Source organism: Cheilinus undulatus, linkage group 7 (genome assembly GCF_018320785.1).
Source record: "Cheilinus undulatus linkage group 7, ASM1832078v1, whole genome shotgun sequence".
Lineage (NCBI taxonomy): Eukaryota > Metazoa > Chordata > Actinopteri > Labriformes > Labridae > Cheilinus > Cheilinus undulatus.
The window spans coordinates 32,163,518-32,178,602 of NC_054871.1; the positions used below are offsets into that span (position 1 = coordinate 32,163,518).

The window sequence follows — 15,085 nt, forward strand, 5'->3', positions numbered from 1 at the left end:
AGTGCAGTGTGATATTTAGCCTAGTAGTATTTAGCAGAACAAACTTGGTAAAAATCAAACATTATATTTATATAGGCCACCTTTTGAATGAGCTTTGTTAGCCGTAGGTGCTTGCTGGGTAGCTGAATGTGTTTCACCGATCGTCGCCAGAACGTCTTACAGTTACAGTTCTCCACCTCATAAATCAAGTCTTGTGGACTTAATATGAGGGATAATGTTTGAAATGTCTGCCCAACTATACAACTCTGCAACAGCAGCACATAAATCTCACTTTTTGGGACAGCAGTGCTAAAATTTACCTAAGATGCTAACACTAAACGTAGCACAAGCAGACCTGAACATAAACACTTTTCTTAGTTTGATTGGTTGATTTGGTGACTTAATCAACATGTCTAAGCATACTAACATGATATTAAACAGAGAGTATTTCACTGAGCTGGAGATAAAATCAGGAACACAAAAATTCAGAAGTCAGATACAGAAGGAGAGGAGATGATGATATCTGAACTACATGTGGACTAGGGAGGATTAAGAGGAGAAAATTTAATGTATGGGGCTGTATTTTTCTCCTGTAGAAGACCCAGAGAGCCATCTTTCCAAATCTTCTTTAATTGTTTAATTAACTTAAATTGCTTCCTGGGCAGATGTAATATTTACTTTAACTGTTATCAGGATTGATAAGCCCGGGTAGTTAACTCTTTTGGCTCCAACGCTGACCCTTACACTAACAGGAAGAGTAATGTGATTTTATTTACAGACTATGTGTGTACTTCCGTCCTGACAATGGTGGTGTCTGACCACAGTGGTCTGCAGCTAGACCTTTTCTGCAACTTTGCAGCCCTCGATGATGAATGAAATAAAAAATTTAACTGATAGTGGGTGCAGTCGCCACCTGCAGGCCGGTGAAAAGAATACCGCTTGAATGTAATTTTGGATTTGCTTCACTTTTGAAACAAGAGGTCCGCTAGTTTCTCATCCACCACTCTGATCTCCACCCTTACACAATGACAGTACTTCATATTGAATATTGCTGCAAAATCATCCAACACTTTACTGATAAATGATTTCACTCTGAAAAAATCCACTCACAGCAACAGATGTGGTTCACTGTTCTGCAAAAACATTGATTTGATTTTTTAGAGATCATTAAATCAGGCATTTCTTTTATAATAAATAGGTTACATTAGCCCATAATTTACAAATAGCAATACACTCAGTGCTGATAATGGGCATCATTTATGTCTGCACATTTAGCTCATTGAGAGGACAAACTGGCTCTTATGGCAGTGTGCTAAAACATGCTAAAAGTAAACGCAACATCCTCATTACTGTAAGTAAAATTTCTCCTAAACAAATCATGATCAAAATCCTTGAATTTCTCAGTTTATAGGTAAATGTACCGTCTGTAGCCGGCCTCCTAAAGAAGCTTGCAGTAGTTAGAAAGTGCAGAGCCCGTACCCGGCATGCCTTCCCCATCTTCCCCCCTTCTCTCCTCATGTTTCTGAGGTCAGTAAACAAGAAGTGTGTGTTTCCCTTTAAGGAGCCCCCACCTCTTGCAGAGTGGAGGGAGGAGCGGCAGGTCTGCGGAACAGCGGCTGAGGAGGAAAAAAAAAAAAAATCCAACTGAGGACGGTTTCAAGTCCCCCCAATAGAAACTGTGCCTGATTTGTGGCCAATGTTGGAGATTTAAAAAAAAAAAAAAAAAAAAGCAGAGAAAGAGAGGGAGGGAGAGGAGAGAGAAGGAGGAGGGAGGGGGGAGGAGGAGAAGGAGGGGGGGAGGAAAAAAACACTAAAGGGGTAGCTATGGAGATGGAGCGTTTTCCTGGCTGCTTTCTTTGACAGGTGTTGAGTGGGGCAAAAGTCTTAAAACAGAATCCAGCATGTACGCCAAAGGTAAAGGAGCAGTCGTCCCTTCCGATAGCCAAGCGAGAGAAAAGTAAGTGAATTATTCGCTTTATGTTGGAGTTTACCTGCTTATCATGCAGGCGAGGGGGGCAGAGGAGGGTAGAGCAACTTTTGAAACTAGGTACTGTAATTTAAAAGGAGTGTGCTGTACTAAAGTGCGCTCCTGCCTGCGGTTACCTCCTCCCCTCTGACCACCTTAGAGGTGCGCCTTTTAAACTTTGTTTCCCTTTAATTTGAGCTCTTGTTTGCACTTTTGCGTCCATGCACTGGACATTTACTAAAAATGTGCGTTTGCTCACACTTCTTCCTCTGTAAATCCGCGCTACATTTTGGAGCACAGCAATGCATTTTATCTCAGTATGAATAAGACACCAGTGCAGCATTAAAAGTCAAAGAAGTCTATTTTATTTCTGGTGCTTCTGTTGGGCTTTGCGCGCTCGTCTCTTTCCGCACAGACTGCTCGGTCCACTTCTGTAAACTTTGAGAGATCTAGCTGCAGGATGGCTGAATTATTTTGCATGTAGAAATGTTGAGCTTGCTCCGGCTGTTTAGTGTGTTCTTGAGGCGCATTGCTGGGCGCAGTAAACCTGGCGATGAAGGGAAAAGTTTTGTCCCGGTCAGTGATAAACTTTTTAGCATGTACTCTCTCAGAGAGTCATGCTGCAACGAGCATGACGATTTTATATTTGCAGGAGCTCACTTTTATGACAATACTGTTTAATTAAGATAGTATTGCACGTGTGCTGATTGTTTTTGTGTCTAAATTCGCAAAAATCAGCAATAAACATCATTTGAAAATATAGTGCTGCTCCATCCTGCTTTGCAAAGCTTGCAGCTTTCATTTCACATTTTTCACAATAAAAGCACCAGTGTCCATGCATGCTTTTATCTGCTACATTACGATCTAAAAGAAGCATACATCTTTTTAAACGTCCGTCTTAGATGAGGGTCTGCCTCCTCTTTATTTCTGCTGCTTAAATGATTTATTTTTGTGACCAGTCTCAGATTTGGACCTTCTTTGCATCCCTCTCTGTCAGATCGGTGCAGTCTTTTATCATCATTTTCTATTTTTACGCACTAAACAGTCAGAGGTTGTAGGAGTCAGGAGGGATCCCTGCTGGGATGCAGCTCTAATCTGAAAACAGTCAGGTCCTGAGAGGCTGTGCTGCTACACACATCATACAGCTGTAATAGAAACAACATTTCTTTAGAGACTCTCTCATATTATTATTTTTGATGCATTGCCGTGTCACATTCAATTGATTAAGCTTTCTAGAGATGTGGCTCGCTTATGTGCTTAGTGTAATCTTCCTCAAATACTTTGTACACTTGTGGTGCCACAAGCGTTTAATTTCACTCAGATTATTGGAAAATTGAGCAGCTCTCTGTGTGTTTGTGTGTGTTTTAATGCTGAGGAGTGAATCCTAAATGAAAACAGTCCCATGTGGTTTTATGAACAGCAGGCAGAGTGACCTTTGATCTGGCATATGATGCTTTAATATTGCATATGGACCACGAGCAGACATCAGGGCTGCTCCTACACCTGTTTGTGTGCTGCAGCTTCATTATACTTTATTTACAATATTTGGAGCAATAGATTATTTAAATGCAGTGTTTTTTCGTTGCTTGTTCAGGCAGCGTGGATTATGTTCCATGTGTCATTGGGAGTGAAATCTGTGCAGAGGCAGCATGTATTTCAAATGATAGTGTAGGAGGAGGATTAATAATTTAACTCATAAGAGATACAAGTCTTTAGAGACGTGGAAATGATGAATGCGTCTGTGTTTGTGAAGAGCAAAATCCTTTCGTTTTTTTTTTTTATCCTTGTTTGCTGGGTTGTGTTTAATTGATTTATCTGAAACTCCATGGTAAATATAACTCTTAAAATCAGTGCTTATGTGTCATGAAATCTTGTAATGTTTGTGTGTCCCAGCAAAGGTCTATAGGTAACATCCACACATAATGGACAGCACTTGCCCTCTCCCCTCACCTGTCTAGTCACACTAACCTGCCCTGCAGGGCCAACACATGTTTCCTTGTAAATGTGGAGCTTACAACAGCTGCCTCAATGCATCAGTGAATGAGCTCATATTTATATTTACATATTCATACAGATCTTTACATATTCAGATGCTGAAAAGAGAGCGCCCCGGATGGACTTGTACACGATTAAAGCAGATTCAATCGTACAGTTTGACTGAATTACAGCTGGAGGATTCATTTTGTACACTTACTCAGTGACATTATTTATATAGTATGATAGCTTTTGTTAACTACACCTTCAGTTTAATGAAGTAGAAGCTGGTGATTAGCTGTCAAAGTTCAGCATATCATCTCTAATCAACAATCAAAAATATCTATCTACTTATATGAGACTCTTTAACCTCTTTATGCTTACCACAGTTACACCGTTAGGCAGGTAATGACTAAACACCACTCTTATAAATTAGAGAGTGGTGTCAGAGAATCGGACTGAAGGATTTTGTTTTTCCAGGTTTGTGATTTTATAATGATAATGTATGCAAGACATGCATCTGATCAATTCGTGCCACAAGCTGGGGTGCTGCCAGGAATTATGGGCCACATGAAAGACATCACATCAGGGCCCAAACTAACCCTGCACAATTGACAGATATTAAAGAGTGTAGACTAGAACCTCAACATTCAGAATTGTTGCGAGTGTTTTTGCACAGTCAGGACAGTGTGAAGTGGAAGTTTTTTACAAGTTTTGATTGAAGACGGAAAAATTGCACATTATTTTGTTGCTGTGGTACACAGAAAAATCACCAGTGTTAATTCAACCCACATAGTGTTAAATTTCACACTTTATCAAAGTTTATATAATTCTGACTGGTTTCAAGCTTAGTTTACACTTTGTAAAGTGTTAAAATTTTAACTGTAATGTTGTAGTCTCTAAACACAGTTGTTTTTACACATTGAAGCATACTTTTAACATAATAAAGTGTTATTTCCTTCACTCTGTGTGCAAATTTGAAGTTTTTGCAATTTTAATAATTGGCAGTTGAAAAGCAATTTTCATACTTAAAGAGTGCCACGTTTTTTTTAAACTCCTAAGGCAAAGTAATGTGTGTAAAAATCAGTACACCACTCTTACTGCTGATTATAGGTGGGAAGTGACTAATTCAGTGGATCACTTCACTCATGGTGCAAAAATGTCTAAGCTAAAAAAAAAAAAGCAATAATACAGTGATCACTGTACAACAGGTAAGATCTAAACACATCTAAAACATCCAGCCCAAGGTCATGATGGGAAAATCTTCTCCAATTTGAATTGGCAGTGGACAGAGTTTAAATCAATGCACTCTACAGAATTTAACTAACACTGATGATTATCACTGAACCAGAGTTATTCCAACACTATTCTAACACTCTGCCCAAGGGCATGATGGGAAAACTGTTCTGCAGATTTGAAGTGGCAGTGAGACTTAGATCATGTGACTCTACAAAGTTGGATGAACACTGTATCAATCAACACTGTCAGATGACTCCAACACTGAAGGCCATTTAATTCAGAATGGAGTTAAAATTATGCTGTGAGTGTTAAAATCAGCTCTGAAATGTTTAACAAAGAGAATTCGACACTCCAATGTGTGCTTTGTGGCTGAATATCGTCTTTTTTACAGTTAAAGTAAGAAAAGAACACATCTTTATCAGGGAAGATTTAAACGAGTCATCTCTTATGTTGATGTATGAAAAAATAATATATATATTTTTTCAGGGCCCCTGTCAGGCATGGACACTTAGAGGCATCATGACTTTTCTGGTGGCTACAAGGAAGATTTCACCAAGGGAAATATTTATCAATGTGCAAATTTAGATGGCTTCCTTTAAAGTTTATTAGGTGTTTTTTTTTATACTGCTCTTATTTGGGGTAATTTGTGTCATAAAACCCATTACTTGCTCATACTTCAGTATTCAACTCTTTTCTAGACCATAAACATGGTCACAATGGTATCATTTTATCTGCCAACAGTGCTTGCAAATATCTAATAAAACTGATTTTTCTGTTTTGATACAAAAACACAAGTCCAATTTGGACCCCCAGTTGGGGTATCTTTTGTTTTGAACTACCCAAAATTTTCAGGCAAAGTTTTACTAAATCTCTAATTGACATGAATACACCAACAGCATTTCAGTACCAAGACATTACCAATGTATTTGTGCATTTCATACATCTTTCTCTCATCTGAAGATCTGAGGTCATTACACAACTTTCTTGTTATAAATCATTAAAGTAACAGAGATTGTTTAGATAAGAGACATTGAAATGAAAAAGTATCAAACATTTTGACTACATTTTTTAATACTATTTTTGAATGTTTTTTGAGTAGCATTAGGCTGCCAAAACTAAGTGTTAGCTACACCAATATGTTTTTTAAATCATTTATTGAATTCACGAAACTTCAGGAGTAAGTCTTGAAAAGCCTTGATGTGATAGAGACCTATACGTGCTGTAGTGTTGTTTGTGCTTCAGGTGCGTTGTGTTTGTGTTGGTATTTTACTTCCTCCCATATTGTCCTTGAAATGATGAATAGAGTTTAGTTCAGTGAAGAGTTTTCTGACTTGCTTGCGCTACTGTATGTCCTTTAGTGTGAAAAATGTTAAAGAAAAGGTAAATGCTCCTCTATGATACAGCTCATCCTCCTGTTTCAATGCTTCAGCTGTCACCTGAACCATTTACACTAGTTCTCTACACAAAATGTTTCAATTTACAAGCTCAAGCGTGCATCAGAGTGTGTCGCTACTGTCCACAAAGCCGTGCCAGCACAGTGTGTTTGGATTTCCTGTAAAACCGTGAAAGCTTGAATTCAACCAGTTTGTTCAGAATCACAACATAAAGATTTTAGTCACACGCACATTTCTCACACATGTGGATCACACTACCAAGGCCTCGCTGCGCTGAAGGTGTCGAGTCTCCTGATTGATTGTCTGGAGGAGTGAAGGGTTTTAAACTTCATGGTGATCAGATGTAAAAGAAGAAAAGATGATGTTCATTATAATAGTGATAAAGGTTGAGAGAACGTGTGTCCTTATGACTCTGAGAATTAATTACTCACCACACTTTGAGCAGAGTTTAATTGAATTTATTTTGAACAGGTTATACAGCAGCTTCACTATTGTTTTTATTTCATTATTTAGTAAATGGGACTGCTTTCAAAGAAGAACCAATGAATCAGGCGTCTTAATTAAAGGTGCCACTTACAAAACATTAAACAGTTTGATCAAACATCTCCTTTTAAAAAGCCTTTTCTTCGTTTGCGTCTGCTGTCTCATCCTCTGTTTGTTTACAGACATTTTTGTGCAATATTGAGTGTTGCTGAATTTGTTTGGGAAAGGAGCTTCAGCTTGAGAAACTTCAAGTTAATCAGCTTGTTTTGAACACGGGAGTCTTTACATCCTCCACTCCTCCTCTGGCTCCTCCCATGTATTTACATGCACTTTAATGGGGATCTTCAGGTCTGAATGCATGGTTTTGATTCTACACAGATGGCTCTGCCATCTGCATTTTAGCCTTTTGAAGGCAGCATAAAGAGCTGCGCACTGACATAGGCAGGAATATTGCTCTAAAAGTAAAGAAACCCTTGATTTACCCTCGGCACCCTTTGGCTCACAGTGCTTCATTCAGAGATGTCAACAGTCAATTAATGCTGCTATTCGTCAGCTGCTTTGGGTGCATCCGCACAAATTTGTTAGTTTTCTTTCTTGAAATAAAGGAGAGAGTATAAATATTGAGACTCCGTGCCTGAAGTTGTTAATCAGTTTGGCAACACGGTGCACAGAGGAGAAGCTGCTTTTCTTTCAGAGAGAAAATGATGCATCTGAGCTGAGAGAAGGTTAAGACAACTTCCTATGTGTCTTAAAGATAAACTAAACAACAGAATCATGTTTTAGTGAACTGTCTTCATTAAACCCTGTGGGAGGGGAGACTGGTGATAACAAAACTATGTCAGCTATGTAGTAAAATCTCTGCACACAGATCATGATAGTTCTCTCCTCGAAGTCGTGTTTGTGACTTTGCTGAAACCATCAGACAGTTGAAGTGTGAGGTCAGAGGGTGCTGACAGGTGAGCCTGTCCACAGGTAACTTTACTAAAACTGTTTTAGCTCCTGTACATGCACTTCAAAAATCAGTCATTAAAATATGTCCTCACAGAAAGTTATCCCTCTAGGATGAGAACTGGAGTGATTGGGGGTCCTCAGGAGGAAGGAAGTGTCATAAAACGGCCAAGCAAAGATGTTAGAGGAGCAAGAGAATCTGAAGAGATGATGACAGGGCCTGACTTTATAACCAGAGATGAAAACGAATAACATTTACTCAAATTACTGTAATTGAGTAGGTTTTTGTGTACTTCTTCTTTTTGAACATTTTGAAATAAGTACTTTTACTTTTACTTCAGTTTTAACAGAGTAACTGTACTTTTACTTGAGTACAATAACCCTGCACCTTTTCCCAGGCCTGCCCACAGAGTTTGCTGGGCCCAGAAAAACCTAGTGCCTGGGCCTTCCCCAGTTCAAACTATTACTGGGTTCTGATGTTCAAATGAATTATTCATGCCACTTTTAGACACCTTTTTTATCTTTGTTTCTACCCATTTTAAAACCCTTTTCTAAACTCATATTGTCTCTTTTAACCAAATCTTTTTTTTTTGCTACTTTTGAGGCTCTTTTCACTACTCTAGATGCCTTTTTTGTGACTTTTTTTTGCCACATTCAACCCATTTTTGCCAACCTTTGCATTTTCATGCCTCTGTAGCCCATTTTTGCCCCTTTTAACCACATTTTTTAATTTTCCCTACTGATTTTTGCCTTTCTTAGCCCAATTTTGCCAGCGTTATCCCATTTTTTTAACCCCTCTTTAGATTGTTTTCACCACTTTTTGCAATCTTTTGCCAATTTCCAGCTTTCTTTGCCTCTTTTTTCAATTATTAAATTAATTTCCCCTTAGAGTTGTTTGAGTTCCTTCTACTTTAATCTTAGGCATCCTGGTGCTTTTGCACATCAGCTTAGCCATGACGTCTGACAAAACATCCCTAATGGTTTATATCAGTGTGCTCATCCAGAGTGCCAACATTACAAAAAAAGGCATTTTTTGAAATGGGATACTTTAAAAAACAGCTATACTGTACTACAGCATGAATAAATGGAAAAATAATATTTATTTTTGTTGCTTATTTTTCAGGCCGGATTTAAAATACGGCTTTACAGATTAACTTTTCAATTGATTATGATTCTCCTTGCCTCCATGCCCCCCCCCCCCATTTGTTTTGGCCCCAGAAAGCGCTCCCCTTTTCCCCTCTTATGGGCTGCCTATAGCTTTTTCGACCTCTGTTGACTACACAGTAGCACATAGCAAGTAGGAATGCATGATATTGTCAGCATGATATCAGTATCTGAAGGTATTAGTTTCTCTTGGTATCTGCAGATATGAAAATTTCCACCAATATTTACAACCAATATTTTGGCTATAAAAATCTGTCTTTATCAGGGGTAAATATTGGCCTAGTAGCAAATCAGTTTGGAGCTTTAGGCTGGACTAAGAGACCTACATAAGCTGAAGTCTTTTTCTTTATTCATCATTGTACTGAAATTTGTCCTTTTTTTAGCTTCAAACTTTAAACTAAGTTTTTTAAGGACCAAAGTGTTAGGTCTAAACTTAATTTCAATATTGATATCAGTATGGGCTCAAATAAATGTGTAAATATCAGCAAATCTGGTATTTAACCAGAGTAACTGTACTGCTAAAGTACAGTCGTAATGTACTTTTTCCACCTCTGTTTATAACTATGCAGCTTGTAGTAAGTCATATGCACAGTGACAACAATAGAGTGGAGAAACACACTGGCAAAGAGAAAAGATATTAAGCATGAGTATGTGAACTAAAATCAAACTTGTGGTTGCGTGTTGCTCCAGGATTGTCTTCCCATCTCCTCTCTGGCACATTTGCTTCTTTCTGTGAAATCTCCAGAATATTTCCTGCTGTGTTCAAACATCTGCATCAGACTTTTTACTTCCAGGTTGATATGAAATATGCCTGTGGAAAGTCAGGGTGAAAAGTTTATGTTCACACATGCAGCTCAGACCTAAAATTTCTGGAGTTTCATGAATGTGTAAAAGGGCCTGAGTCAGGCAGGTGCCGCTGGTGAGAGAGGTACATGTGTGTGTGTTTGAGTGAGTAAATGCACATATGCGTGGATTAACCCATGGCTAAAGCGGGGTGTGTTTACACGCCTACTGACAGTGATTTGTTTTGACAAAGGAGCTGCCATAACAAAGCCAAGCAAACATAAACAGAGTGTGCAGAGGGAATAAGCGGCACAGTATCACAGGTGTCTCACCTACATCTCATACATCACCACTACAGTGTCAGATCTATACTGTCTTTATACTCTGTTTATAAATATTAATATTGAGGAAATCATATCTGTGTGTATTTGATCCAGTGGCTCTTTAGTGCACAGAACAATAAATAATGAATGGTATATATTTTGTACGGGCCTTACTTAATCCTCCTCCATCACTTCCTGAGTCCATACCCTACCTCTGCTGGCCCCTTCTCTCGCTGCTGAATTATTAAAACAAAGACATGAAAGTTAATTTGCTAACTGTTCGTGCTTTAGCTGACTAAACTCAGCAGCCCAGATGCCCTTGTCTCTTGGGGCGAGCGGTGGTAAGGGAAGGCCGGCCAGGGGCAGCCCGGGGGCTAAATGTCAGGTGTGTTTACCAGGGACAAGGCAGCGGGAGAGATCTCCTTGATGTGTGGACACGGAGCAAAGTGCTAGTGAGGCCGCATGAGGTTAAGGTCAGGAGAGGGAGGAAGATCAGAAATGGTGGAACAGTTTGTTTGTTCTTTGAGATACAGTCTGACAACTCTGCAGTCAGTGGAAAATAAGGTTGGAAAGATTTTTAATCTTCAGCATTTTTAAATAACATGCTTTAGCATGATACAATGTCTGTCATTTCAGTAATTCAAAGAATGAAAAGTGGAAAAGATTTCAAGAGCTGGTCTTTTTATTAAGTGCTAACAAGAGGATTAGATCCAGAATCTGCAATCTGACTGAATTGCAGAAATATGTTGCTATTGTATTTGTCAGTGTAAACACTTAACAGTGTTTGTGGACTGTAAGATGGATCAGTGGTTAGTGCTTTTGCCTCGTAGCAAGAAGGAGTTGTCTGTTCTCCCCTGTGCATGGGCTGGTGCTCTTCCTCCCACTGTCCGAGGGCAGACTCATTAGGTGATCAGTGTCCTTAAATTGCCTGTAAGTGTGAGTGTTTGTGGTTGTCTCAGTTTGTCAGGCCTGTGATTGACTTGAGACGAGGGGTAAAAAGTACCTAATTACATTCACTCAAATTGTTGCAGCTAAGAAGCTTTTCTGGTCATCTTTGTGCACATTTTGAAATCAGTAATTTTACTTTAACATTTGTGTATTTGGGGGGAAGTATTGTACTTCACTGCATATTAAAAGCAAAAGCTTAAAGTAAAAATGAGGAGGCTCTAGCTCTCTGACAACAACATGAAACTGGCCAGTAGTTTGGCTTTGACTACAAGTGATGGTCAGTAACAGAGAGAATGACTCCACATCACATCCACAAACAGCTGTTGCATTTCACTTCATTACAAAGGTGTACATTCACCTAAACAGCCTGGTTGGAGATTCATATTCTCATTTTGTTAGTGCCAGTAGGTTCTTTATAGGTGACGCCACGCAGCAGCCGAGAACTCCCCTCTAGGGGCAAGCAGTGATTCTACATAAAGAAACGCTTCCAACGCTACTATGCTACTTTCTGTCCCTAAAGTAGTCAAATATTAGGGCAAATTAATAATTTTAAAGGGCTTCAAAAATGCACAGAGAAACAGCAGCAGGCAGGAAGCCTTCGTGTAACGTCTGGACAAGCGGTGTCACACAATACTCATGTATTGTCCTTTTCTACACAGTGACCTGGTTTGGTTAAGTACAGTTCAGTATGCTTGTTGTGATGGGAAATCTGTATCTTTTTAGAGATCCAGATCGTTTTGCTCAGCTCAGTATAGAGCTAGTTGTTTGGCTCCCAAACGGCTCTGTATTTGGTACCAGTTGGCTTTTTAAATGTGGATTAAATAATGAAAATTATTGGAGGAAAGGAAATTGGCACTCAAACGGAAGCTAGTAACAGTGGCTCACATTAAAGAGCCATTTTGTAGCACAGGCTCGTCTTGGAACAGCACATCTTTCGGTTGAAAGCACATTAACACATTTTTGTGACAAAATGAGGATTTTTTTTTATGTTAAAGGGGCTCAGCTTGCCTCTTAGCTCACTACAAGAATCCTCAAGATTCTTGCCTACCTCTTGACAGATGCTCTGGCACACCCTCTAACTCACACACACACTAGGAGGAAAAGAGGAAAAGTTGAGCAACATGTTTATTTGTAAACTTTACAAATAAACTCGTGGCCTGTTTTGCTACTTGAACATCACTAACCATTTCTAGCAAAGCTGCATTTAGTACATGTTAATCCCTGTGATTGTAATTTCTATTTAAAGGAGCCCAAACATCACATCCATGCCTGTTACAGTCCATATTAGTGGCCACAGCATTAACAAACACTGGGATGAGGTGCTGCTAGCAGGAAAGATCTGCCTTTTTTAAATTCAGTGTCTGCCTCGAGAGTCATGCTGGTATATGTGACAGCAGCAGCATTGCGAGTAGCCTGAATGCTTTTGCATGCAGTGGTGTTAAGTTCTCTGACTACTGATGGAGAGATCAGGCAGACTTAATGTAGATTAGTCATAGAAACAAGAAAACAGGCTGTTCTGGTTTTCATCAAACAACACAGAGGTGGTGGTAGGACATACTTCAGCTAACATGACTAACATTGCTTGTCCTGTGATTTGTCTGTTGTGCATGCATCCATTGCGATCAGGGTTGTAAAATGATTTATCATATAGCTCTTGCCCATGATCCCAAATGGGATAAGCAGTATAGATAAGAGATAGTTGGTCGGATGGATGCAGTGCTTGAATTTTATTTGTTTAAAATTTCCCCAGTGGTAAGATTGTATTCTGTAGCTTTAAAGGAAAGATGCAACATGTTTTGTATCCTTCACATTCATGGAAAGTACAGCTGAAATTATATTTCTTTCGCTCAGACAGATCTTGTTCTATTAATAAAGCATCTATTTTTTAACAAACCTAAAGCTTCTGTGAGTTTGTAGTGATTCTGGCGATGGACAAAAACTCACAAATATCAGCATGCTTTATTTGAACAGTGAAAATGTATCACTTATTAAAACGTTTCTGCACTGTTGATCTACTTGTCTGACACTTACCTGGCGGTAGTGTTTCCAGCCATTAAAATGACTTGTATATAAATACTCAGTCTGTTGCCTGATGTTCTTGTTTGTTTATGCAGCTCATATAGAGACATTACTTTCAGTGTGTTTCATAACTGGTTAAAAATAGCTAACAGGAGCTTTAATGGTTAAATTTTAACTGAGAGGAGAGAGTGAGAGGTGCAGAAGAGGAAACATGAGATATGGAGATCAGTGTTGTGGTTTGTCTTGTAAGCATCTCATCTTTTATTCCTGAGTGACATGTGTAGCCAGTGCAGGGTTCACAGAGATGAATTCAGGTTCCACTGAGGTAAACATCAAGGCCCTGACCTTCATTTCCCCTCTGACACAGCTCTACTGTACAGTACAAACACCTTCTCCTCCCATGTTTCCTTCATCTACCTGGCCATCCTCAGGCTCTGCTCCATCATCCCCCTCCTCCAAAAAAAAAGTCTCCTCTTCAGCCTAGTTACATTTACTGCTTCTGACAGAGTAACAAAAGGTGTCCCCTGAAGCCTGGATTGAATGAGTGTTTTTAAATAATGCATCACAGCCAGAGCAGGTGCCCATCGCCGGGGCATGGAGCCCCTCAGATCACGCCAAGCCCTGCTATGAAAATTTCATTGCTGCGGGAATCTCAATTCTACACAGTGAGGACGGGGTGTAGAGGAGCTGAAGTCTTCTAGTGGGTGTTTTAATTTGCCAAAAATTATTTTGAAGTTTAATAGTAGATCTTTACGTCCTAGGTGATGGGTCTATGTAAAGAGAGATTGGAGTGTCAGCATTAAAGTGAATAACCAAAAACCTCCAAAAAAACACAAGAAGGCACTTCAAATAATATTACAGCTATACTCACTTATCTTGATGATCACTCATAGTGTAGCAAGATTCATACAGATAGCACAGCCCTGGGTGTCAGCTAGCAGGCAGTGGCTGCCTTCCCAGTTGCAAGAGGGTTTTGTAGTTATGTACCATGCATATAATAATTAGATCGATAAGCCTTCACTCCAATGAGCGTGTGTGCTTGCCTGACTGTGTGTATGTGGAGCTCCTGCTGTTCTGTGCTCTCCTGCACTCCCGCAATGCTGAGACGCAAAATGAATTAACACACAGGGACTCAAAATTCTCAGTGTTGTGGATGATAATATTCAGACTCCTGACCATTGTACCAATCAACCCTTCTTTGAAGGCTTTCAACAAGATTTTGGAAGCAGAATGTTGGAATTTGTTGCCATTCATTCTGTAGAGTATTTATGAGGGCAGGCACTGATGTTGGATGAGGAGGCCTGGCTCACAGTTGCTGTTACAGTCCATCCTAAAGTTGCTCAATGTGGTTGAGGTCAGTGCAGGCCGGTCAAGTTCTTCCACACCAGACTCATTAAACCATGTCTTTATAGTCCTTGCTTTGCACACTGGTGCATAGTCATGTTTGAATAGGAAAGGGCCTTCCCCAAATGGTTTCCACAAAGTTGGAAGCATAGCACTGTCTAAGATTTCTTGATATGCTGAAGCATTAAGATTGACCTTCACTGGAGATAAGAGGCCTAGCCCAAACCCTTGATCAACAGCTCATTACCATTATCCCTCCTCCACCAAACTCAAAGTTGGCACATTGCAGTCAGGCAGGTAATGTTTTCTTGGCATTCACCAAACCCAGACTGGTCCATCTGACTGCCAGAGAAGTGTGATTCGTCTCTCCACAGAAATACGTTTCCACTGCTCCATAGTCAGTGTTGGTGTTCTTTGCACCACTCCATCCACCACTCTGCATTGGACTTGGGGATGTAAGGCTTGCATGCAATTGCTTGACCATGGGAACCCATTCATTAAAGCTCTGTTTGCACAGTTTT

At 39.6% G+C, this 15,085-nt stretch overlaps 1 protein-coding gene across 2 annotated transcripts in view; it reads left to right on the forward strand.

Annotated features, from left to right (window-relative positions):
- The first annotated feature begins 1,808 nt into the window (after nucleotides 1-1,808).
- ssbp4 (single stranded DNA binding protein 4) overlaps nucleotides 1,809-15,085 on the forward strand; it is a 130,989-nt gene continuing 117,712 nt past the window's right edge. For both annotated transcript variants that reach the window (XM_041791851.1, XM_041791850.1), the window contains exon 1: nucleotides 1,809-1,936. In XM_041791851.1, the coding sequence (XP_041647785.1) occupies nucleotides 1,881-1,936 (56 nt within the window). In that variant the 5' untranslated portion in view covers nucleotides 1,809-1,880. The remainder of the gene's footprint in view (nucleotides 1,937-15,085) is intronic.